This window comes from Oncorhynchus mykiss, chromosome 8 (genome assembly GCF_013265735.2).
Source record: "Oncorhynchus mykiss isolate Arlee chromosome 8, USDA_OmykA_1.1, whole genome shotgun sequence".
NCBI lineage: Eukaryota > Metazoa > Chordata > Actinopteri > Salmoniformes > Salmonidae > Oncorhynchus > Oncorhynchus mykiss.
In genome coordinates this window covers 18,573,347-18,598,657 of record NC_048572.1, presented here as the reverse complement: position 1 = coordinate 18,598,657, position 25,311 = coordinate 18,573,347, and the positions used below count along the sequence as shown (strand labels likewise).

The 25,311-nt window shown below is 45.5% G+C and overlaps 3 protein-coding genes across 8 annotated transcripts in view; 2 read left to right on the top strand and 1 right to left on the bottom strand.

Moving 5' to 3' along the window:
• LOC110529198 (monocarboxylate transporter 10) overlaps positions 1-9,840 on the top strand; it is an 85,379-nt gene extending 75,539 nt beyond the window's left edge. The window contains exons 4-7 of one of the 2 annotated variants that reach the window (XR_005052824.1): positions 4,472-4,615; positions 4,819-5,047; positions 6,385-9,487; positions 9,521-9,840. Coding sequence is in view for 1 of the 2 variants with exons in the window: in XM_036984921.1 (XP_036840816.1) it covers positions 4,472-4,615; positions 4,819-5,047; positions 6,385-6,623 (612 nt within the window). In the remaining variant the exon portion in view is untranslated. Of the gene's footprint in view, positions 1-4,471; positions 4,616-4,818; positions 5,048-6,384 lie in introns of both variants that reach the window. The other variant, XM_036984921.1, reaches the window with a different exon arrangement.
• An 823-nt stretch (positions 9,841-10,663) lies between these two features.
• LOC110529526 (sodium-dependent glucose transporter 1) lies at positions 10,664-16,495 on the top strand. Of its 3 annotated transcripts, none has more exons than XM_021611776.2 (5): positions 10,664-11,189; positions 12,454-12,622; positions 13,821-13,937; positions 14,047-15,158; positions 15,271-16,495. In XM_021611776.2, exons 1-5 carry the CDS (start codon positions 10,902-10,904, stop codon positions 15,346-15,348), a joined length of 1,764 nt encoding a protein of 587 aa, XP_021467451.1. In that variant the 5' UTR covers positions 10,664-10,901; the 3' UTR covers positions 15,349-16,495. The 3 variants fall into 3 exon arrangements, with proteins under 3 accessions (XP_021467451.1, XP_021467450.1, XP_021467449.1); XM_021611775.2 differs by having other exon boundaries at positions 15,250-15,754; XM_021611774.2 differs by having other exon boundaries at positions 14,047-16,495.
• Positions 16,496-16,607: 112 nt separating this feature from the next.
• The window catches only part of LOC110529197 (DNA polymerase zeta catalytic subunit), a 112,671-nt gene continuing 103,967 nt past the window's right edge, over positions 16,608-25,311 (bottom strand). For 2 of the 3 annotated variants that reach the window (XM_036984919.1, XM_036984920.1), the window contains 10 exons: positions 22,153-22,397; positions 21,909-22,017; positions 21,569-21,766; positions 20,363-20,472; positions 20,161-20,275; positions 19,736-19,873; positions 19,331-19,521; positions 18,491-18,737; positions 17,836-18,036; positions 16,608-17,582 (listed from right to left, as the gene is read on the bottom strand). In XM_036984919.1, the coding sequence (XP_036840814.1) occupies positions 17,442-17,582; positions 17,836-18,036; positions 18,491-18,737; positions 19,331-19,521; positions 19,736-19,873; positions 20,161-20,275; positions 20,363-20,472; positions 21,569-21,766; positions 21,909-22,017; positions 22,153-22,397 (1,695 nt within the window). In that variant the 3' untranslated portion in view covers positions 16,608-17,441. Of the gene's footprint in view, positions 17,583-17,835; positions 18,037-18,490; positions 18,738-19,330; positions 19,522-19,735; positions 19,874-20,160; positions 20,276-20,362; positions 20,473-20,784; positions 20,903-21,568; positions 21,767-21,908; positions 22,018-22,152; positions 22,398-25,311 lie in introns of those variants that run through there. The other variant, XR_005052823.1, reaches the window with a different exon arrangement.

Sequence of the window (25,311 nt, the reverse complement as noted above, 5' to 3'; positions counted from 1 at the left end):
AGCAGGTGCTTCCACACAGGTGTGGTTACTTAAGGAATGAACATCCCATCATGCTTAGGGTCATATGCAAATGCAGGGTAGGCCATTATTTTGGCTACCATGGCTATTCCCTCATAGGATGACAATGCCCCCATCCACAGGGTACGAGTTTGATGGTTTGATGAGCATGAAAACGATGTAAACCATATGCCATGGCCGTCTTAGTCACCAGATCTCAACCCAATTGAACACTTATGAGAGATTCTGGAATGGCGCCTGAGACGGCTTTTTCCACCACCAAATGATAGAATAGAATTTCTCGTCCCTCCAATAGAGTTCCAGAATCTATGCCAAGGTGCATTGTTCATTGTTCTACTGTTCTCTGTAGGGGTGGCCCAACAACCTTTTAAGACACTATGCTGGAGATTCCTTTATTTTGGCAGTTACATGTAGGCTATCATGTGACTTAGGCTGAGAATGCCCTGTCACCCTGTGCACATTCCGACTGGAACGTAATTCTCTTGTTATGCACTTTTTTCTCTACGCATATTCTGACTTTGCTATTCACCCACTTTTTTTTCTTTTTTTTTTACCCCTTTCTCCCCAATTTCATGGGATCCAATTGTTTTTAGTAGCTACTGTCTTGTCCCATCGCTACAACTCCCGTACGGGCTCGGGAGAGACAAGGTTGAAAGTCATGCGTCCTCCGAAACACAACCCAACCTGCTTCTTAACACAGCGCCATCCAGCCCGGAAGCCAGCCGCACCAATGTGTCGGAGGAAACACCGTGCACGTGGCAATCTTGGTTAGCGTGCACTGCACCCAGCCCGCAACAGGAGTCGCTGGTGCGCGATGAGACAAGGATTTCCCTACCGGCCAAACCCTCCCTAACCTGGGCGCCGCTAGGCCAATTGTGCGGCGCACCACGGACGTCCCGGCCGGTTACGACAGAGCCCGGGCGCAAACCCAAAGTCTCTGGTGGCACAGCTGGCGCTGCAGTACAGCGCCCTTAACCACTGCGCCACCCGGGAGGCCTTATTTTTTTTATTTTAAGGACAAATTCTTATTGACAATGATGGCCTACCTCAGCCAAACCCTCCCCTAACCCTGACGACGCTGGGCCAATTGTGCACCGCCCTATGGGACTCCCGATCACAGCCGGTTGTGATACAGCCATGGATCGAACCAGGGTCTGCAGTGACGTCTTAGACCACTGCGCCACTTGGGGGTGGAGATTTTAAAAATGGTGTGTCTACAGCTACACTATACAAACCTTGACTTAATTCCACCACCTTTAAGCATGAAGAATAAGTTGGGGCAACCTGTCGGTTTCAAGTGGAATAACATCAACTTTATTTTTCCTATAGAAATAACACTCATTCGCCATGCACTGATTTACACATGGATAAAATCTAGGTAAATTAGTATGCTGTTTGGGGAAGGAGATTTGTAAATATGAATGACAATTGTTAAATATCTATGTTACCTTATGATTGCTGGAGACAAATCATATGGCAGCAAACTGAAGCATATCAACCCATCACCTTTTCCACAGGGCAGTTTATGAAATGCCGGCCTTTTTTTTTTATTTGACCTTTATTTAACCAGGCAAGTCAGTTAAGAACAAATTCTTATTTTCAATGACGGCCTGGGAACAGTGGGTTAACTGCCTGTTCAGGGGCAGAACGACAGATTTGTACCTTGTCAGCTCGGGGGTTTGAACTCGCAACCTTCCGGTTACTAGTCCAACGCTCTAACCACTAGGCTACCCTAGTCTACCCTGCCGCCCCTTATAACCTGGGATGAAGTTTGGAGACCCAAGCTATAGGCTTCTGTAGCCATGCACAAATGACAGTATAGCACCAAACTTACCAAGTTGATTTATGATTTCTAGAATCTTTTAATTATATTCCCAGACTTTTCACAATTGTTTTTTTACAATTTGTATTGTGTTAAATATTAGCCACTATCGGTAGCCACCTTCAATTCTACCCAAATAGGCTACATTTATAACTGTCACTTTAGTGTTAGCTTCCTTACATTTACCTTTCCTCTGTCACGTTGGTGTGGTTGTTCCTGAGGATCCCTAGCAATAGCGGATCATATTTGGGACATGGAGCCTATTTGAATCATTATGGAACACATTGTGTGTGTGTGTGTGTGTGTGTGTGAGAGAGCTCTCTGAAAGGTCATGGCTGGATGAGGTGTGTGTTTCACAGCTGCTCTCATTTAAGACTACACCGTGATGAGAGCATTAACATACGCACACCATGTAACCTGGCCCTACCCTGCCTAGGTTCAACCACGGCCCCTGGGAGTATGTGGAGGAAACCCCTTGGCGCCAATAAAGCAGGAAAACAGTTAAATCATCTGTGTGGTGGATGAGGGTCAGGGAGGTGGAATAGAGGCTCTGTGACTGATTTTTGTGTTCGTACTCTCGCTTTGCCTGTGAATTGAGCAGAATGATTTTCAGGGGCTGCTGTAAATATTATATAGGGGTCTGATATGTACAGTGCCTTGCGAAAGTATTCGGCCCCCTTGAACTTTGCGACCTTTTGCCACATTTCAGGCTTCAAACATAAAGATATAAAACTGTATTGTTTTGTGAAGAATCAACAACAAGTGGGACACAATCATGAAGTGGAAAGACATTTATTGGATATTTCAAACTTTTTTAACAAATCAAAAACTGAAAAATTGGGCGTGCAAAATTATTCAGCCCCCTTAAGTTAATACTTTGTAGCGCCACCTTTTGCTGCGATTACAGCTGTAAGTCGCTTGGGGTATGTCTCTATCAGTTTTGCACATCGAGAGACTGACATTTTTTCCCATTCCTCCTTGCAAAACAGCTCGAGCTCAGTGAGGTTGGATGGAGAGCATTTGTGAACAGCAGTTTTCAGTTCTTTCCACAGATTCTCGATTGGATTCAGGTCTGGACTTTGACTTGGCCATTCTAACACCTGGATATGTTTATTTTTGAACCATTCCATTGTAGATTTTGCTTTATGTTTTGGATCATTGTCTTGTTGGAAGACAAATCTCCGTCCCAGTCTCAGGTCTTTTGCAGACTCCATCAGGTTTTCTTCCAGAATGGTCCTGTATTTGGCTCCATCCATCTTCCCATCAATTTTAACCATCTTCCCTGTCCCTGCTGAAGAAAAGCAGGCCCAAACCATGATGCTGCCACCACCATGTTTGACAGTGGGGATGGTGTGTTCAGCTGTGTTGCTTTTACGCCAAACATAACGTTTTGCATTGTTGCCAAAAAGTTCAATTTTGGTTTCATCTGACCAGAGCACCTTCTTCCACATGTTTGGTGTGTCTCCCAGGTGGCTTGTGGCAAACTTTAAACGACACTTTTTATGGATATCTTTAAGAAATGGCTTTCTTCTTGCCACTCTTCCATAAAGGCTAGATTTGTGCAATATACGACTGATTGTTGTCCTATGGACAGAGTCTCCCACCTCAGCTGTAGATCTCTGCAGTTCATCCAGAGTGATCATGGGCCTCTTGGCTGCATCTCTGATCAGTCTTCTCCTTGTATGAGCTGAAAGTTTAGAGGGACGGCCAGGTCTTGGTAGATTTGCAGTGGTCTGATACTCCTTCCATTTCAATATTATCGCTTGCACAGTGCTCCTTGGGATGTTTAAAGCTTGGGAAATCTTTTTGTATCCAAATCCGGCTTTAAACTTCTTCACAACAGTATCTCGGACCTGCCTGGTGTGTTCCTTGTTCTTCATGATGCTCTCTGCGCTTTTGACGGACCTCTGAGGCTATCACAGTGCAGGTGCATTTATACGGAGACTTGATTATACACAGGTGGATTGTATTTATCATCATTAGTCATTTAGGTCAACATTCGATCATTCAGAGATCCTCACTGAACTTCTGGAGAGAGTTTGCTGCACTGAAAGTAAAGGGGCTGAATAATTTTGCACGCCCAATTTTTCAGTTTTTGATTTGTTAAAAAAGTTTGAAATATGATTTGTGTCCCACTTGTTGTTGATTCTTCACAAAAAAATACAGTTTTATATCTTTATGTTTGAAGCCTGAAATGTGGAAAAAGGTCGCAAAGTTCAAAGGGGCCGAATACTTTCGCAAGGCACTGTATAACTGTGGAGATGGGGGTGGGTTTTATTTGCTTGTATGAATGGTGTGCCTCCCCCAGGTGTAGAGCACCCTCTCTGGGGCATGAGTGAAAACACTTGCTGTGTAGCTTTTTTAGGCTGGCGCCAACTCACACAACTCAATGTATACACTTACACAAACACACATGTAGATCCCCAATGAATCATGCACGTACAGTGCTAAGACATTGTGTTCCGTATGCTTCCCTTTTCATCACCCCATCCCTCCAATGACATCTATAAGCAAAGCATCTATAATTATTTTGTCCGTTTTCCACTCGACGTACCATTTTGATTTGGTAGCTGTGTTCTGATGTGACTGAGTGCTGATGAGGTGGTCGTGTCCTCCGTGTCTGTCCCATAGATGAAGCACGTTGAGGAGCGCTTCGGAGAAGACGCCAACAAGGAGGTTCTGCTCATGTGCATCGGCGTCACGTCTGGCGTGGGCCGCCTCATCTTCGGCCAGGTGGCTGACTACGTACATGGAGTCAACAAGGTCTACCTACAGGTAACGCTTACTATTCTTGAGATCCTACACAGGCCAGACTATGACTAGGCCGAAGTCTCAAGTGTGCCCTATTCCTCATATAACCAACCTCATGCCATAACCATTACTGTAATCAGTTGTTGCAATGATTGGTGTAAAGATGCAATGCTGCTGTGTTCATCACATTTACATCTCCTCCCTGACATCCCCTCCTGTCCCCCCAGGTGTCTTCATTCATGGTCATCGGCGTGATGTCCATGATGATTCCTCTGTGTCATGTGTTCGGAGGGCTGATCGCTGTGTGTCTGCTCATGGGCCTGTTTGACGGCTGTTTCATCTGCATCATGGCCCCCATCGCCTTCGAGCTGGTGGGCTCCCAGAACGTGTCCCAGGCCATCGGCTTCCTGCTGGGCATGATGTCTGTGCCCATGACTGTGGGCCCTCCTATTGCAGGTATAGTACAGTGGACAAGCCAGGCTGCATCCCAATGCTTCGCCCTTCTCCCCTCATAGATTTAACAATGATGGATACTACCTCCAGTGTTTAAACCAATCCAATGCACACTTTAGGAGAAGTGTTGAGGGGAAAAAAATATTTGATTTGAATTGGGATGCAGCCCCAGTCTCTGTAGAATCATGACAACATTCTGCTGGGGACAATAGGACATTATGTTGCTGCAAGATCAATTATACAGCCACACGGTTAGTTTGCACTGTTTGGTGGTTTGAAAGATATGAACATTTAGCTTGATGATGTAAAACGTTGATGCGTTTCTGCCTGGAGTTTGATATGGGTTGTTTTTCTATAAACTGGTGCCACTTGGTGTTGATCTGTGGAACTGTGAAAGTAAGGTGTTACATTCATACTCCACCAAACACGGGGCGGCAGGGTAGCCTAGTGGTTAGAGCGTTGGACCGGAAGGTTGCGAGTTCAAACCCCCGAGCTGACAAGGTACAAATCTGTCGTTCTGCCCCTGAACAGGCAGTTAACCCACTGTTCCCAGGCCGTCATTGAAAATAAGAATTTGTTCTTAACTGACTTGCCTGGTTAAATAAAGGTAAATAAAAAAAAAAAAATAAATAACACAGAGGTACATAAATGGATCTATTCAGAACACGTTCTACAAAGTTGATATGAGTAGAGACATTATGTCATGAATATGATACATGTGTAAGAAATGATATTCCCTGTGGAAAATGTATGTCAATTCCACCCCTGGAATGTTGAGTGCACAGACGTCCATTCATGATAAGCTCTTTCTAACTTGGATGTCATTCATATCCACATGAGTCATGTGCAACCTGTTTACACTACTACAAGCGAAGCATCTGTTTTCCTCAGAAATAGACTGGCATTCCAGGGAGAGGGATGGGTGGGAAAGTCAGGAAGTCATGCAACTCGGTGCTGCCGAGGGATGGGAAACAACCACAAGGGGCGACGAACAGAGGGTGCTTATTGGCTCTGACCCTAATCCACTCAGTCTTCACTGGACAGTAATAATCAGCAATGTTTGTATTGCAAGAGTGGGTTTCGACACACTACTTAGTATCACTCAGTCCCAGCACAGATAAGCCTGCCTTTGTTTTATATCCGAGAGGACCAAATGAGGTGTTTGTGGTTTGACGTTACAGGGTTATGCCCTCAGGACAGGGGGCATACTATAGCTGACCTGTGGGGTTCAGGGGTGCTGCTGAACTTTGTACCTCGTTTTGTTGAGGCCAGTTTTTAGGACACTACATGAGTCATGATGAGCGACTCCCAGATGTTGATTTTTCTCTTTCTCTCTCCAGGGTTCCTCAGGGACAGGCTGGGGAGCTACGACGTGGCCTTCTATTTGGCTGGTATCCCTCCCATCGTTGGTGGGGCCGTGCTGTGTCTGATCCCCTGGGTGGAGGCTAGACGTATCAGGAGAGAGCAAGAGGCAGCCACGGATGGCACCCAGGAGCAGATGCTGAAGTACAAGAGGGACAGTGGGGGTCAGGGAGATGCACTAGCAGCGAAGACCGCAGACCCCAATTCTGTCATCTAAAACACACTCAAAACAAAGAGATGCGTCCGGACATAGAGTTCATACTCACTTGCAGGTATACACTTGGAACTGCTGATTATATATTTTTAATGATACAAGTATAGACAAAATATGTATTGACCTGTGGTGTATGTGTAAACAATATTTTAATGGCTGCTTTTGCCGGAGAATGTGGGGAAAATGTTGAAGTAATAATACATGGAACATGAATGTGATCTTAAAGAGCTATGCATCAGATTGTTGTTTTCCATCAATCTTACAGCTGTTGAATTAACTTAAAGGTTCAAATGGAAAATGGAGAAATCTCACGTTTTATATTTCTTACAAGGGAACACGCGCATTACTTGGGTGCTTTTTGAAGGCTGCAAGCACTTATTTACATAAGAATAGCAGAGGCCAGTCTCGCTAGCAAATTCTCCCGTTTTCAATGTGCATTCTTTAAGGGCATTGAGGATCATTATTTTAATTGAGTAGAAATGTCCAATACAAACTTGAATATAGATTTGAGGCTTTTTAGAATTTTGAAAAGATAAACACAAACTAGATTTATTGGGTTTGTTTTTAAAACTATATTTCCAATCAACACTGGGGACATAACTGACCATATACGGTCAAATAAAACTATTGTTTCTCAAATGACCCCAATCATCTCATAAGTATACTTATACAGTACTTGCTTGTCTTGACTACAGTATAACAAAGATACAAAAAGTATACTGGTGAGTAGATTTTATAACCAGGAAAAATGCTGTCAACATTAAGTCACCCTTTTCTGTTTATCTGTGGGGTTTTTGATACTCTCTTAAAACATGGCAAGATTGTGAATGTGTGGTGAATTAGTGAGTTATATTTTTGAAGTATGACCCGCGTGTACAATATCACTTCAAATAAGTACTGTATGCGATAATGTGTGGCGCGGTAGCTTGTTTCTAGTGGTTGTAGGATTTACCATTGTCTTAGTTTTAAAGGTGCTCGGGCACCTCAAGGGAGCAGCTTAAAGCACAATTAAAGCGTCCCGCCCATGAGATGTGAACTGTCATCATCGTCATCTCAAGGCTGCAGTAGTCTGGACCTGAAATAGGCCTGACTTTACCTGAGGCTGTATTCAGTCGTAATGATCTCTGATAGTTTAGCTTATTTTGCCCACAAAGTGCCTAAAAATCATTTTCAGTGTTTCTACATCAGAATCAGCATTGTCATTTCATTGTACATAGTTTATTGCCAGCACAAAACAGGATCCTAAAACTAAACGTCTGCTTGTCCGACTATGAAACGTGAGTGAAGGATGAATGTCAATGTTGATTTGTAGGGAATAATTTACATGAAACGTGGATTAATTCATTCATATTATGAATTCATTTTTATTGTTGAAGTTGAGTATTTTATCCCGCACATATAGTAAACCAATATTATACTTTCAGCATATCTTCTAATTGTAGTAGGCTCACTCGCTCCACCATATTTCAAATGTAATTTGAGATGCGAGCACCATTTAGTCATTGACAAAAGTGACCATTAGTCAATGGTTAACTTGACTCAATGTAACTGTGCTCAGTTGAACCTTTTATTAGAGAAAGTATTTGTTTTAAAGATCATATTATTCATATTTGTATTTATTTTTTTCTATAATTTGTTTAGTGGCTGATGTCATGCCATAATTGATGGGTGTTGGCCTTTCTCATTATTTGATGTATTGAAGGGCAAATGGTCCACCATTTTATTTTGTATTGATTCTTCTGCCTGTGGCCTTAAAATGTAAAGAAAAGAAAATGGCTGATTTGTCTACAGCCAACTCTGTTTACCAAAGCACCACCCTCAGGATAGTTTATTAGGCTTTTCAAACATGTTATCACCCCCCTGCAATTCAACAATCATTGATAATTATAAAGATTGCCCTTGGAGAACTTGAGAACCCACAACTTTTAGAGTGAAGGATTTTGACTCGACAATCCCTTGACCACTAAGCACGCAGAAAAGTCATAATTTATCAAAATCCATACTATCCAGCTTTGTGGGTCATTGGTTTCTCCAAGGCAAGACTTGTGACACAATCTACCTCCGATGTCATGCAAATTTCTGGTATTTTGTCCTGACAGGCTGGAGGTTCAAATGATTACAAAACGGGCCTTGTTTCCCTTCCCGCCATGGTCCTTTATTTATTATCCAAACATAAGGAGAGAGACCGTGTAAAAGAGTATTTCAGCTTCCTAGACATCATTGTTTCCTCAAAGGGTGTGTTGCTGCCTATCTGTACCACAGAACAGTGTTTGTGTCTGAGAAGTACCGTACTTCAGTGGAATTTTGTGACCTGGGAAATGCTAATAAATCTCGAATTCTGAGAAGAAAAGTTGTTATCTTGAACTTCAATCTTGCTTTTGGAATTAGTTCTTTTTTAAGCTTTGACTTTCCACATTTAAATGTTTTGCTGTTAACGTCAAAGTTAAATAATACCCTTGTTACAAGGAATGTTGGAGATGTTTTTCTAACCAGAGAATACCTTTCCAATAGTGCATTTCTAATGATATATAATTAGTTTTATATATATTTTTTTACATCATAGATACACAGTTGCGCAATTCACCAATGAAAGCCTCAGGTAATTTTTCAAGTATTGTAAATTCCTGAAATTGTACCTCCCAGAGGTTTACTGAGATGCCCCTTTGCCATAAACCATACTAATCGTTTTAGTATAATTATTGATTCTCATACTGAATGAATTCCTTGCCATCCAAAGAAGTTTGTCACTTTTTGGGAATGTCCCTGTATTTAGAGAATGTAAAGAGAATGTAAAGATGAGTCTATGCATGATCTATTTTTGTTAAGTGGCTAAAGACCAAATTCAACAGCATATTGTTTGAAATGGTGTAATAATGTTTCTACTTACATACTGTATGTAGGTTATATATAGATGTTATAGCAACTCTTGCTGTACACAGGAGTAATTGAGTGTATATTGATGCCTAATAATGCAACTAGAATCCTGTAATGCGTACTGTCACAGAGAAATGTATACTTTCACCCCATGTTTTCTGTCATTTTCCTGGTTCACACATTTCTTTGTGTACACATTGTGTATTGCTTATCATCCAAATCCCCCATAGCTTTATTTAATCATTTCAGCATGTTATTTCTTTTCATAAAGTCTTCATATGGTTTGGTTAATTGCATGATTGTGTGATATATAATAAACACATTTTAAATACATATTTTTAACAAAGGAATGACTCGATGATTTATTTTTTTTCTTGAGTTTCTCACCACTCTTCAGTTGCATCATGGTAAAATTATTATAGGTCACACACTCACAATTTGAGTGTTTCAACGTGTCTGTATAGGGCCTGGTTTATTTAAGCTACTTGTTTATTTATACTTTATGCTTATACACACACACACCATTCTTCAGGCTCCTACTTTCTAAATGATTAACACCTTCCTAATATTGAGTTGCACCCACTTTTCAGCCACTCAGATCAGCCTCAATTCGTTGGGGCCTGGACTCTACAAGGTGTCGAAAGCGTTCCACATGGATGCTGGCCCACGTTGACTACAATGCTTCCCACAGCTGTGTCAAGTTGGCTGGATGTCCTTTGGGTGGTGGACCATTCTGGGGGAAACACAGCAGCGTTGCAGTTCTTGACACAATCAAACCAGTGCGCCTGGCATCCACTACCATACCCTGTTCCAAGGCACTTTGGGGTATTTTATTGTGTTACTTTATTTAGTAAATATTTTCTTATCTTTCTTGAACTGCACTGTTAAGGGCTGGTAAGTGAGCATTGTATGGAAAGAGCAGGTGTTCCTAATGTTTGTACACTTAGTGTATAAAGCAAAGGGTGATTGTAATTGTGTGCTGTAATCCAATGTCAATATTGGACCACCCTTTAATTTATAGCATTTTTACAAGTATAAATCATTTTTTTGTAGTCGTGCATGTAAAGCACAGAAGCACAAATATTTATAATGATAAAGAAAACATTTCACATTTCTAGTATGATCGCTAGATGTCGCGAAATAATTTAAATCATATGACTAGTACTTCCTGTACGCTGACGTCCATATTGTCATACACTTGACATATGGAACCACGGCTTTTACCACCCAGCCAACGTTCCCCATGTCCGATTCTTCATGCAATGAATGAATGAATGAATGACTCGAAAATATATCAGCAAGTGTCGTTAAAGGAACCGTCAGTGCGCGCAGTTTGTTTACCAAACGCACTGGCGCAAGCTTCCCAACCAGCAGGATACAGCGCAGCCATAATTTGACAGTTCGACCATGTCTGCCTCGGCCGCCAGAGATCCTGTTGTGAAAACGAAGCATGTTCGTTTCGCAAGAATGAAGGAGGATGATAATAACGATGACCAAGAGGAACATACTCTGTTTGACAAGAGGAAAGACACAAGGCGAGGGGTGAAGAGTGTAATGAAAGGGAGGAAGGAGAGTTCGAATTCGGGGTCCGATGGTGAGGTTGAAATCATCGGTGGAGTTAGCAGCGCCAGCGGTTCTGGAGGCTGCAGCGGCTGGATCATCACCATGGCGCTCTGTGCATCGTTCCTCGGACTGGTAAGAGTGCTTGTTGTTAGGCTAGTAGGCAAGTAGAAGGGACTGCATTTGACAATTTTGTCAACATCAAGGCCCTGAAATTAGCTACTATATTTCGGAAACCGTTTACCGTTTAAGAACCAAACAGAGCAAAACGAGAGTTTCTGTTGGACAAATGCAGGTACCGGTAGGTCCCTCCCCGTTTCGTTCTGTTTGCTTCCGTTTAAGAAACGTTTTGCATATTTTGGTTTAAATGGAAATTATTGTTAGGATTTTGTGTCCCTATCCCCATATATTCGCTAATACTAAATCGCAGGTTGTCTTTAAATGTTTAAAACGTCATCTTATTGTACACGAGCTTTACAAAGTCAATGTATTCCCATTCAATAAGATTTAGCCTTTCCAAGATGCATTCATTGAGTTCATTATTTCTGTGATTGTGGTTGTTTCAGTGGAGGTAAAATGATCTTTGTTAGGCCTATATCCTGAATGAGCAGCATTTTTATTTCAGGGCTGTAAAACCAGCCAGGTCATCCGTGATACAAGTCAGTATTCGAAGTTCATCCATGTCTGAGGACGTTAAAACCCGCCACCGGGGCAACAGTGAGCGCTGTTATGTTCATGTAGGTTTCGGATTTGCTAGGGCATTGGACGGGGATGGGCGTAAGCATATGATTCTGGTGCCAAAGGTTGCATGTTCGACCACAGCGATAGATGTCTCAAGGCCTATGCCAAACCTTGCCTCAACAATTCGGGGTTAATGCCTAAACTGTGGGGCCAAAGATTGCATGTTCGAATACAGTGATAAAGTTGTTTTTGAGGATTTTAGTTCAAAGCCTATCCCCAACCTTAACCATTCCGAGTTCATGCCTAACCTTAAGATTTCGTTGTTAATACGTAAACTTAACCCTAACCTTAACAATTCAGAGTTAATGCTTACACTTGACCTTGAGCACTTTGACGTTTGATAAACATTTCATTTTGACATAAAACAGAGTTAGTTGGTCAAACTGGCTCTTCAACTTCAGAATTTTTACTTCCTGACACCTGTCCAAATGTACAATTTTGAATAACTGTCTTCTTAGAAAGGGACATGAAAACAAAATGTTTACATTCTTTACCATTGGTTGCCACACAAAGTTCAAAATATAGGTATCCTAGAAAATGATGGGGCCCGAGATGCTACCAATGTTTGCCTGAGAACTGCACTAGGGGCAGGGCTGTATCTTACTTATACTTGACAATACTAGTAAGTGTTTTTTAAATTATTATTTCTGCCTTCCAGGGGATGAGTATCTCTGTTTTAGGCCCCACGTTTCAAGACCTGGCCATCAATGTCAACCAGGACATCAGCAATATCTCCTACATCTTCGTAGGCCGCTCAATGGGCTATATAGGCGGCTCTGTGTTGTCAGGGATTCTCTTTGACTGCATGAACAGCCTTCTTCTGCTGGGTATGTCTAACAAATTTAAAATATACATAAACTCAAACCACAAATAAATGATGTCCGTTGGCAGAAAAAACCCCTCCCATTATATTTAAGCTCTAAGGTTTGTGGTCCCATATGGCTCAGTAGGTAGGGCATGGTGCTTACAATGCCGCGATTGTTGGTTTGCCAGGGCCCACCCGTATGATAAATGTATGCATGCATTATTGTAAGTCACTTTGGATAAAATCATCTGCTTAGTGGCATTTATTATTATACCGAACAAAAATATAAATGCAACATTCAAATTGTTGGTTTCATGAGCTGAAATAAAAGATCCCAGAAATATTCCATATACACTTATTTCTCTTAAATTCTGTGCACAAATTAGTTTACATCACTTGTTAGTGAGCATTTCTTATTTGCCAAGATTATCCATCCACCTGACAGGTGTGGCATATCAAGAAGCTATACTGAACAAAAACATAAAATTCAACAATTTCAAAGATGTTACTGAGTTACAGTTCATATAAGGAAATCAGTCAATTGAAATAAAATCATTAGGCCCTAATCTATGGATTTCACATGATTGGGCAGTGGTGCAGCCATGGGTGGGCCAATCAGAATGTTTGTTTTCCCCACAAAAGGGCTTTATTACAGACAGAAATACTCCTCAGGGCTGACATGGTTACTCATGTAGACCATGCCAGAATGGTGCACATTGTGCTGGGGACAATACAAGGCCACTCTAAAATGTGCAGTTGTCACACAACACAATGCCACAGATGTCTGAAGTTTTGATTGAGCGTGGAGTTGGCAGCCTGACTGCAGGAATGACCAATAGAGCTGTTTCCAGAGAATTGAATGTTCATTTCGCTACCATAAGCCGCCTCCAATGTCATTAGAAAGAACTTGGCAGTACGTCCAACGGGCCTCGCAGACCACGTGCCCAGTCATGAGAAATCCATAAATTAGAACCTTATAAATGTATTTCAATTGACTGATTTCCTTATATGAACTGTAACTCAGTAACATCTTTGAAATTGTTGAATGTTGCGTTTATATTTTTGCTCCATATATTTTAGTCTACACAGTATGCACAAAGCCTTACTGTAAATGTATCACGTATGTTTATCAAATAATGCTGTAGGTTGTTTTTTGTGGGTGTTCATTACCTTTTTCCACAATGCATGGTGCACTGTATGACACTGTATTTTCATCACAGGTCTTTCCATGTTGATCACAGCGTTTGGGATGTTTGCAATCCCTTTCTGTAAGACGGCCCTTCTCCTCACTGCTCTGATGTCCAGTATTGGAGTTTCTATGGGCTTTCTAGATACAGGTAGGAACAGACAATTTATCTTTAATATAGTAAATAGGTACTTACTGCACAGTACAAGACATGGTCCTTAGTGAATGCCTCTGACGCTGTTTACTGTCCTCCCTGGCAGGTGGTAATGTCCTGATCTTGCAGACGTGGGGAGATCAGGCTGGCTCTCACTTGCAGGCCTTGCACTTCAGCTTCGCCGCAGGGGCCTTCGTTTCGCCCATCATCGCCAAGCTGCTCTTTGGAACAGACTTGGAGCTGGATGTGGCTACGAACGGCAGCATGGCAGCCCCGCCGGTAACATCGGCCTCCCCACCTGTCACAGACGATGTGTCCCAAACACAGTCCTCTTATACACCCAAACGCTATGTCCTCAGTAGCAGCACCCTCAAGTCCATGTGGGCCTACATTGTGATCAGTGGTTTCATCCTGTTAATCTCCCTCCTCTTCTTCATCCTCTACGCCCGCCACAGGCCCCCTCAGGGCAGGGCACAGACCCCCTCAGGGAAGCACCTGGTGTCAAAGCATCACAACGCACTCATCGCCATGCTCTTTGTCTTCTTCTTCTGGTACGTGGGGGCCGAGGTGGCGTACGGCTCCTTTATCTTCACCTATGCTAAGGATTATATCCATATGGACGAGGCCCAGGCAGCAGGGCTCAACTCCCTGTTCTGGGGGACGTTCGCTGCCGGCCGGGGCCTGGCCATCTTCTTTGTGTCCTGCATGCAGCCAGGCACCATGATCCTACTGAGCCTGGTGGGCTGCACCCTGTCCTCCCTGTTCCTCACCCTCTTCAGCAGTAACAGGGTGGCCCTGTGGATCTGCACTGGTGTCTATGGTGCCTCCATGTCGACCACTTTCCCCAGTGGGATCTCCTGGGTGGAGCAGTACACCACAGTGACGGGGAGCTCGGCGGCGGTTTTCGTGGTGGGGGCAGCCCTGGGGGAGATGGTCCTGCCCGCTCTGATGGGCTTCCTGTTGGGGAGGATCCATGGTCACCCCCTGTTGATGTACCTGACCCTGGCCACCGCCACAATGACCTCCATCCTCTTCCCCTTCATGTTCTGGCTGGCCTCGTCCCCCAGCGGCCCCAGCAGGACACCCCGCATCAGGGGCCGCAAGGAGCCTGACGACAGTGAGTACCGCCAAGGCCTGCTGGACTCAGGAGCCAATGATGAGGAAGAGGAGCAGCAGGAGGATGACGAGGCAGACCAGTGGAATGACGCCGACTTTGAGGTAATCGAGATGGATGACGCCAGCCTTATAAACTCTCCGAATAAAGCATTGTTATCTCCTAATAAAGCGCTCTCTTTATCTCCTAATAAAGCGTTGTCATCTCCTAACAAAGGGCTCCCACCACCTGATGTTACGGGGACATCAGGCGACCTCAGTGCCACATCTGTCCCCTCTACTGCCCAGTCCCTAGAGCCCACAGTTGGGACCTCTTTTTCAGACTCTCCCGCTCTGCTGGGGGACTCACCCGGACAGAAAATGCTGCTTTCCCTGGACCGGGAAAAGAGGGACTAGGGGCTTTATTCAAACCATATCGTGGAAATTCAGCGTGATTGAAATTTAAAGGCAATGTTCCCACATTAGCAGAGAATACATTCACGGTAAACGCTGCATAAATCAGCTCAATCCAAAAGTACTTTGACATTTCTAGTGCGCAATCGGTAACGCTTCAGCGATACACATTGAAGAGCCCTAAACCTGGGTGGGATTCAATCCAATTGCGTTTTGTCCGCAATGGTCCTTTAAAGGCATTGTTCCCTCGTTCGCGGAGACCGCATTCACAGTAAACGCTGCATATGTCGGATAAATCGGAAATTAACTTTTTAGTGGCAGTCACGAAGTGCAATCGGAATGAATCACGCCTAGGGGTTCTAGTCTGGGTGTGAAATGCACCATGAGTGCTGTAAAGACATTACAATAAGTACTTCATATATTAGTATTCTACAAGAGCCATGTCTCCCTCTCGAGAGAAACTTGTTTGTTAATGTCTGGTTGTTTGTCATGTGCTTCTTTAGCTTGTTAACACTCACATGTAAGGGCTCTATTTAATCTGGATCGCTGAAGCGTTACAGATTGCGCAATAGAAATGCCAAGGTAATTTCCGATGGTACCGACATATGCAGCGTTGACCGTGAATGCAGCCTTCGCTAACGCGGGAACATTGCCTTTAAATTTCAATCATAACTTCCCGCAATATGGATTGAATAGAGCCCAAAATGTTTGATACTACAGATTTACCCCACAGTTTATGTCTACTACGTTATTTGAGGCTGTGTTTAGGGAGAAAGTTAGGCCTCTTACAACGGTTGCTGGTAATGAATGATAAAAGTAGGAATACTGAAGAATCACCAACGTAACACTGAAAATAGGTTCCTTTAGATATCTTGGATGTCATTTTCTTTGTCATTCATATTTAGTAATATGTGAATTATCAGCAGTTAAAGATAGGATGTTAGCCACCAATGTGGCCTGACTATGAATTATGTTTTTGTCAGACCTTTGAATGAAGTTTGTTTTCTGCAACAAAAAAAAATCTATTTAAAAAAATCATTTAGAAGTGTTGTGCAGTGATCAGTTGTAGTTTTTCATTCAGATGTGTGATCTTTGTGCTAATAACTTGATCAATCTCTGAATTGTTCTATTAAAACAATGAAAATCACAACCATGACCAAATACTAATACATGGGAGTTTTATTAAACCAACCTGCAGCCACAGAAATGTCCATTAAAAACAACACAAAAAAAACATTTCCTTTATATTTTTCTTTTTACATTTATACAAATCCACAGATCCTGTGTCTAGTTGTTTTGGGAAACAATAGAATCCATCTTGACATGGTTAGATGAAATATGCTGTTAACATGGAGAAAGCATTAAAAAAAAAAAGAACTCTTGCCATAAATGATCAAAATACAGTATTGCAACAGTCCCAGAAGTAAAAACTGAAATGAATACTCCCCATCCTCTTTTGATAGGCATCAGTGTCTGGGAGTACAAGGATAATGCTTTGCCAAAATGGACATCAATACAAATCGAGGCGGGAAAAAAAACGTATTACCATGGCACACAAACAGAATGGATAAAAAGTAGCTAGTTGATTTGTCCACTGTGATTAGAGCTTTCCATTCAGATGGGCACTGTACAATAACTATTTATAAAATGGTATTTGATATAAAAAGGGAAATGAAGTTAGTGGTTTCTTTAGTCAATCTTCGCATCGTCGGGAGCTCCTTAGGAATACCGTTCAGTCTTGCATTTACAAATTGCTACAGCGAGTTCAGAATAAAACGGTACGGTCCCCTTCGATCAGAGTCAAGGCCATCGTTATGATACAGACGAGACCATCTGAAGAAAAAACATCAGCTTCACGCACAACCAACCAATAGCAGCTAAGGAGAACAAATCAACGCACCATTTAAAGGAAAAGACAAGGAAACACTGAGCCTGATGAGACAGCGGTGGTTTAGCACCAGAATAGCTGAGCAGTGGGCCAGAACGTGTTCAGAATCAGAACTGCTCCAGGAGCTGTCGGAGGTAGGGCACCTTGGAGAGCTGTCTGTTGACCCGGGACAGCTTGTAGAGCACAGGACAGTCCAGAGACACACACAGAACCTGCCGCTCCACACTGCCACTACAGTTCCTACAGATCTGGACCAATGGAAAACAGGAGGCTGGTTAATGGAGTTTAACACTAATGAATCGTTAAAGCTAGTTCTATCTACAGATTTACACCAACCAGTGACCTATCCCTGTAATATTACATCAATCACAGTGTTAAAAATACAATTCTAAGCTTGGCTCTCTCGCTCTACTCTATCTTTTTAGAAAAACTCAAATGAGCTTTAACATATCTGCAGCCTGTGGTAGCTTCCCAGTGATGTCTTGCCCCCCGACTGCTAACCTGTAGCAGCTGATCTTGCTGGCTCTCCCACAGCCGCATGTCCTGGTGGAGAGTGATGGCCACGCGTTGGGGCTCGCCCCGGCAGCTGGTACACACCCCTAACTGGGTAAGCTCGTCACACACAGGACAGTGCAGCGTGGTGAAGTACTGGGAGATGGTCCCCTTCCTCTCAGCCACGGTGGAGCACGATGCCTTCTGGACCTGAACAGAGAGGACATGTTTCGAGCCATGGGCTGGACTATAATAGAAAAGTGGTCATCAATCACATAACTGTATTTATCATCAAGACTGTCATTCACTATTTGACAGGGCAGACACTGTTTTATCCTCTAAGAGCTATGTCCCTTTTGTGCTTTAGTCTGAAGCAGGCTACCAAGACAACAGCATGAAATGAGCATGTCCTATACACAATTCACCACTAGATGGCATTGTTGGCATCTCAAAAAGTGCCTCTAAATGACTTGGGCATTGGATGAGTCTCATTCGATTTCTGACATGTCTTTTGTTGTCCGTCTGCACTACAGTCTGGACAAAGCTTTCAAAATCATTATGTCTGTGTGTGTCAACAAACATCAATCGTTTAATGAATCCCAGTAACTAACTTTTAGAGCAGATGGCCCACCCCTTCATCTGCACCACTCTTTCATAGCCTCACCCTGGGGATCTCCTGGTACCAGCTGAGCACGTCCACGCCGATGAGCTGGAAGATGCGCTGCAGCGGGGGCAGGATCTGCTTGGTGATGTAGTAGGTGGCGTTGAGGCGCAGACTCGGGTCCTGCAGCACCTCCAGGGGCCGCCGCACCAGCTGGATGAGGGGCACACCCGGCCTCCCGTACACAATCACGTAGGGCACCCTCTCGCCCGCCCGCGGCTCCAGGCGCCGGTCATAGGCCATCATACGCCTGAGGGGGATGGGGGGGGGTGTCAAGACAGTAAAGGAATGGCTGCTTCCTGCTTATCTAGCACCCTAGATATGTGCAGTTATATCCATATTGTGGTGTAGGACCACACATGCAGTATTCAGATTTTAAAATAATCACATTTGTATATTTTTCTTCAAAAGGGAACATATACGAATTAAACATTATGCATTTGATTCCTTGTTTTGTACTGCAGCAAGATAAATGACTGTAATAAATTGTCATAGCTAATCTTCATGAATCATGCTGAACATTCCCCGCTTAAACCATCTGAAATCATATTTTTCCTCCCATTAGGGCTGGGTTGCTAAGCAACTGTCTCAGGTACAGTACACTGAGCTAGGCCGGTTGTAGTGCAGGCAGACAATGGGCATTCTGGGAAATCAGTAAGTGGCTTCACAAAGAGCAAGCAGGCAGACGAGAGGGAGGTCTCTCACACACACGTCGGCCAACATACACACACACACATGCCCACACAATATTTCTCAATGTTGCTTCTGTTACCGTAATTCAGACAGTATCCTGTCATAAACACTAGGACCACCCTCCCCTCAGGCGGCGTGTTGTTGGTGTACCTGGTGAGCTCCAGAGCAGGGACGCAGGTCCCCGGCCGGTAGGAGCCGCTGCCCCTGTACTCCTTAGCGAAGGTCAGGTCCTGCATGCTGGCCTTGGCCTCCAGCACCTTCCCACACTGACGCTGCACAAACTGCTTCACCAGGCTGATGTCCCGCGTCTCAAACAGCAGCTTGATGGAACGTTCCAAAATCTATGGAGATGGGGAGGTCCCACACCAGTCTATACCAGGCTCACTGCTACCATAGAACATGTTCGGGCAAGGACTGTTTTAAAAATAAATCCTTTCTCCCATTCCTATCTGTGTATTAGTCTGAGCACGGGCTGCTAATATACATCTGGCGTGACTGTGAAGGGTGTAGACAGAGTGAGAGAGCAGGCAGAAATAGTCAAATGTTGCCGGTTACCTTGGAAACAGCAGGGCATCCGTCTCGGTGCACTGTTTCGATCCCCTTGGCGTGGAACACGGGGTCCTTCTGGTCCAGGCTCTTGTACATGTAGCCCACGTAGCGCTTCTTTGTCTGGAGCACGCACGGCAGGTACACCTGGGATCACACACACACACACACACACACACACACACACACACACACACACACACACACACACACACACACACACACACACACACACACACACACACGATTAAAGTAATGGTTCTGTAATTAATGCACAGACTCAAACAAATACCACACACAATGTCAATGCAACCTGATTCACACTGAGTAGTAGCAAATCATGGTTGTCAGGGCTGTTGACTGAATAAGACACACTGTAAATAGACTGACACAGCCAGCCAGTCTAGACACTTCATACTGAGCAGAGACTGTACCTTCTCAAACTTCAGCTCGACAGGTTTAGGGTTGGTAGCAGTCACTGCCTCTGCGATCTCGTTGCCGATCATGAAGGCCTGCTCTTTAGTCGCTCCCTTTAGCAGGACAAACATGCTGAAAGAGACAAGCAGAGAGTAAAAGAGTCAGAAAAACCAGACGATACAATATCTGATGATTCATTTTCTAAATCTCATCCCTTACCTGTCTGTGTCCCCGTACACAACGTGGGCTCCCCATTTCTTGGTGTCGTTGACCAGCTTGATGGCTCTCTCCAGGGTCTCCCTGGCCTTGTGGACAATACTGTCACCAACCTAACGACACCATACAGGGGGAAAGATAACCATGAGAAAAAAAGCTTTCAGCTAAGGTTAATACAAACCCAGCTAACAACTGATGGGAGGGAGAAGAAAAGGAGACAAACTGTATCACGTTGACTTTAGTAACAGTGATTTAGATTGATTACGTATACACTGAGGCCAGTTTATTAGGTACACCACCCCATTCACAAAAAGGGTTCGCTCCTACAGACAGTGAGTCACGTGGCCGTGGCTTGCTATATTAAGCAGGCATCGAGGCATTCAGTTACTGTTCGATTGAACGTTAGAATGGGCAAAACAAGTTACCTAAGGGACTTTGAGCGCGGTATGATCGTCTGGCCTCCTGGGCTTTTCACGCACGACACTGTCTAGGGGTTTACAGAGAATGGTGCAACAAACAATAAACATCCAGTCAGCGGCAGTCCTGTGGGTGAAAACAGTTTGTTTATGAAAGGTTGAAGGAGAATGGCAAGAATCGTGCAACCTAACAGGCGGGTCACAAACAGGCAAATAATAACAGTGGAGTGCAGAACGGCTTCTCAGAACACAACTCGTGGAACCTTGTTACGAATGGGCTATTGCCGCAGACGACCACACTGGGTTCCACCCCTATCAGCTAGAAACAAGATGGGCACGCCATCACCAACACTGGACAACTGAGGAGTGGAAAAACATTGCCTGGTCCGACATATCTTGGTTCCTGTTGAGTCATGCTGATGGCAGAGTCGGGATTTGGCGTAAGCAGCATGAGTCCATGGCCCCATCCTGCCTGGTGTCAACGGTACAGGCTGGTGGCGGTGGTGTAGGGAATGTTTTCCTGGCACACGTTAGGTCCCGAGATACCAATTGAGCAACGTTTTTATGCCCAAAGTATTCAGGCTGTTCTGGAGGCAAAGGGGGGTCCGACTCTAGATAGGTACTAGATGGGTGTACCTAATATAAACTGACCACTCAGTGTATATTATCCTTTTAAGAGGAAATTATTTTCACAGCTCAAACGTTACAACACAAACAACAACAGGAGAGACACAGTTAACAATCAGATTTTGGTGAGTGTGGCAGACCGTGTGTGTGAACCCCAGGCCCTCACCTCTACGCTGGGCATGCGTCCAGAGCAGTTGGCGGCGGCATAGCCGTTGGCGATGAGCTTGAGTCCCAGCTGCCTGGCGTCCAGCAGCCTCATCAAGGTCTTATCCTGCTTGTAGGTCTTCATGGAGTGCTTCACCCTGAGCCGCGTATTCAGTATCTCCTCCAACATGCTGGGCAGGACCCCCTTCCTCACCGTGGGCTGGACGGAGAGGACACACAGACACACACAGTTCAGTCTTAGAAGAGCCATGATAGTTTGTCGTTTGTTCGATCAAAATCCGCCGACTCCAGAAGAAAAAGTCAATGTTAATCACATGACAGAATCAGAGGACTAGTTGTACCTTGACAAAGGCGATGCCGTTGGGAGAGACGGTGATGTCATTGCGGAGTTGATAGAGGAGCTCAGGGGGAACCCTCAGGGAGGTGCAGCCAAACTTAAACTCATCGGCCCTGAAACAACTCACAGTGGTTGGTCTCTGTTCCTTGACTCACATCTTAACCTATCAGAATGATAAGAACGTGTGTAGTGTAAGCGTGCATGCATGCTTGGTGTGTGTCTCTCTCTATCTAGGTGTTGTCCCTTACGTTCCCATACTCTCCACGTGGCCCAGGCAGGTAGAGTAGCAGTAGTTGTAGGCGATGGCGATGGAGGGGTAGAGCAACTGGAAGTCCAGCACCACCACAGAGTTGCTGTAGAAGCGTGACTCAGGCTCCATGACCAGCGGGATGCACTGTGGCGCCCTCTGCTGGGCTCTCTGTTGTATGCTGGGCGTAACAGGGATGTAGTTCATGGGCTTGGCCACACGCAGCATCATGGACTCCACACGGTACTGCATGGAGAAAAGAGGGAGAGAGAGCAGAGTGAGACATGGTTCAGCAGGGAGGAGAGAGAGCAGAGTGAGACATGGTTCAGCAGGGAAGAGAGAGGAGAGAGAGCAGAGTGAGACACACGGTACAGCAGGAAGGGGAGAGAGCAGAGTGAGATACATGGTGCAGCAGGAAGGAGAGAGGAGAGAGAGCAGAGTGAGACACGGTACAGCAGGGAGGAGAGAGGAGAGAGGGCAGAGTGAGACACGGTAGAGCAGAGTGAGACACGGTACAGCAGGTAGGAGAGAGAGCAGAGTGAGACACAGTACAGCAGGGAGGAGAGAGGAGAGAGCAGAGTGAGACAGTACAGCAGGGAGGAGAGAGAGCAGAGTGAGACATGGTACAGCAGGGAGGAGAGAGGAGAGAGAGCAGAGTGAGAAATGGTACAGCAGGGAGGAGAGAGGAGAGAGAGCAGAGTGAGACACGGTACAGCAGGGAGGAGAGAGGAGAGAGGAGAGAGAGCAGAGTGAGACATGGTACAGCAGGGAGGAGAGAGGAGAGAGGGCAGAGAGACACACAGTACAGCAGGGAGGAGAGAGGAGAGAGGGCAGAGTGAGACACAGTACAGCAGGGAGGAGAGAGAGCAGAGTGAGACACGGTAGAGCAGGGAGGAGAGAGAGCAGAGTGAGACATGGTTCAGCAGGGAGGAGAGAGGAGAGAGAGCAGAGTGAGACACACGGTACAGCAGGAAGGGGAGAGAGCAGAGTGAGATACATGGTGCAGCAGGAAGGAGAGAGGAGAGAGAGCAGAGTGACACATGGTACAGCAGGGAGGAGACAGGGCAGAGTGAGACATGGTACAGCAGGAAGGAGGAGAGGAGAGAGGGCAGAGAGACACACAGTACAGCAGGGAGGAGAGAGGAGAGAGGGCAGAGTGAGACACAGTACAGCAGGGAGGAGAGAGAGCAGAGTGAGACACGGTAGAGCAGGGAGGAGAGAGAGCAGAGTGAGACATGGTTCAGCAAGGAGAGAGGAGAGAGAGCAGAGTGAGACATGGTACAGCAGGAAGGAGAGAGGAGAGAGAGCAGAGTGACACATGGTACAGCAGGAAGGAGAGAGAGCAGAGTGAGACATGGTACAGCAGGGAGGAGAGAGAGCAGAGTGAGACATGGTACAGCAGGGAGGAGAGAGAACAGAGTGAGACATGGTACAGCAGGAAGGAGAGAGGAGAGAGACACACGGTACAGCAGGGAGGAGAGAGAGCAGAGTGAGACATGGTACAGCAGGAAGGAGAGCGAGCAGAGTGAGACATGGTACAGCAGGAAGGAGAGAGGAGAGAGGGCAGAGTGACACATGGTACAGCAGGGAGGAGACAGGGCAGAGTGAGACATGGTACAGCAGGAAGGAGAGAGGAGAGAGGGCAGAGAGACACACAGTACAGCAGGGAGGAGAGAGGGCAGAGAGACACACGGTACAGCAGGGAGGAGAGAGAGCAGAGTGACACATGGTACAGCAGGGAGGAGACAGGGCAGAGTGAGACATGGTACAGCAGGGAGGAGAGAGGAGAGAGGGCAGAGAGACACACAGTACAGCAGGGAGGAGAGAGGAGAGAGGGCAGAGTGAGACACATGGTACAGCAGGGAGGAGAGAGGAGAGAGGGCAGAGTGAGACACAGTACAGCAGGGAGGAGAGAGGATAGAGTGAGACATGGTACAGCAGGGAGGAGAGAGGAGAGAGAGCAGAGTGAGACACGGTACATCAGGGAGGAGAGAGGATAGAGTGAGACACAGTACAGCAGGGAGGAGAGAGGATAGAGTGAGACACAGTACAGCAGGGAGGAGAGAGAGCAGAGTGAGACACAGTACTGCAGGGAGGAGAGAGGGCAGAGTGAGACAGTACAGCAGGGAGGAGAGAGGGCAGAGTGAGATGGTACAGCAGGGAGGAGAGAGGAGAGAGAGCAGAGTGAGACATGGTACAGCAGGGAGGAGAGAGGAGAGAGAGCAGAGTGAGACATGGTACAGCAGGGAGGAGAGAGGAGAGAGAGCAGAGTGAGACACGGTACAGCAGGGAGGACAGAGGAGAGAGGAGAGAGGGCAGAGTGAGACACAGTACAGCAGGGAGATGAGAGGATAGAGTGAGACACGGTACAGGAGAGAGGAGAGAGAGCAGAGTGAGACACGGTACAGCAGGGTGGAGAGAGGAGAGAGAGCAGAGTGAGACATGGTACAGCAGGGAGGAGAGAGGAGAGAGAGCAGAGTGAGACATGGTACAGCAGGGAGGAGAGAGAACAGAGTGAGACATGGTACAGCAGGGAGGAGAGAAGAGAGAGAGCAGAGTGAGACATGTTACAGCAGGGATGAGAGAGGAGAGAGAGCAGAGTGAGACATGGTACAGCAGGGAGGAGAGAGGAGAGAGAGCAGAGTGAGACATGGTACAGCAGGGATGAGAGAAGAGAGAGAGCAGAGTGAGACATGGTACAGCAGGGAGGAGAGAGAACAGAGTGAGACATGGTACAGCAGGGAGGAGAGAAGAGAGAGAGCAGAGTGAGACATGTTACAGCAGGGATGAGAGAGGAGAGAGAGCAGAGTGAGACATGGTACAGCAGGGAGGAGAGAGGAGAGAGAGCAGAGTGAGACATGGTACAGCAGGGATGAGAGAAGAGAGAGAGCAGAGTGAGACATGTTACAGCAGGGATGAGAGAGGAGAGAGAGCAGAGTGAGACATGGTACAGCAGGGAGGAGAGAGGAGAGAGAGCAGAGTGAGACATGGTACAGCAGGGAGGAGAGAGAACAGAGTGAGACATGGTACAGCAGGAAGGAGAGAGGAGAGAGGGCAGAGTGACACATGGTACAGCAGGGAGGAGAGAGGAGAGAGAGCAGAGTGAGACATGGTACAGCAGGGAGGAGAGAGAACAGAGTGAGACATGGTACAGCAGGAA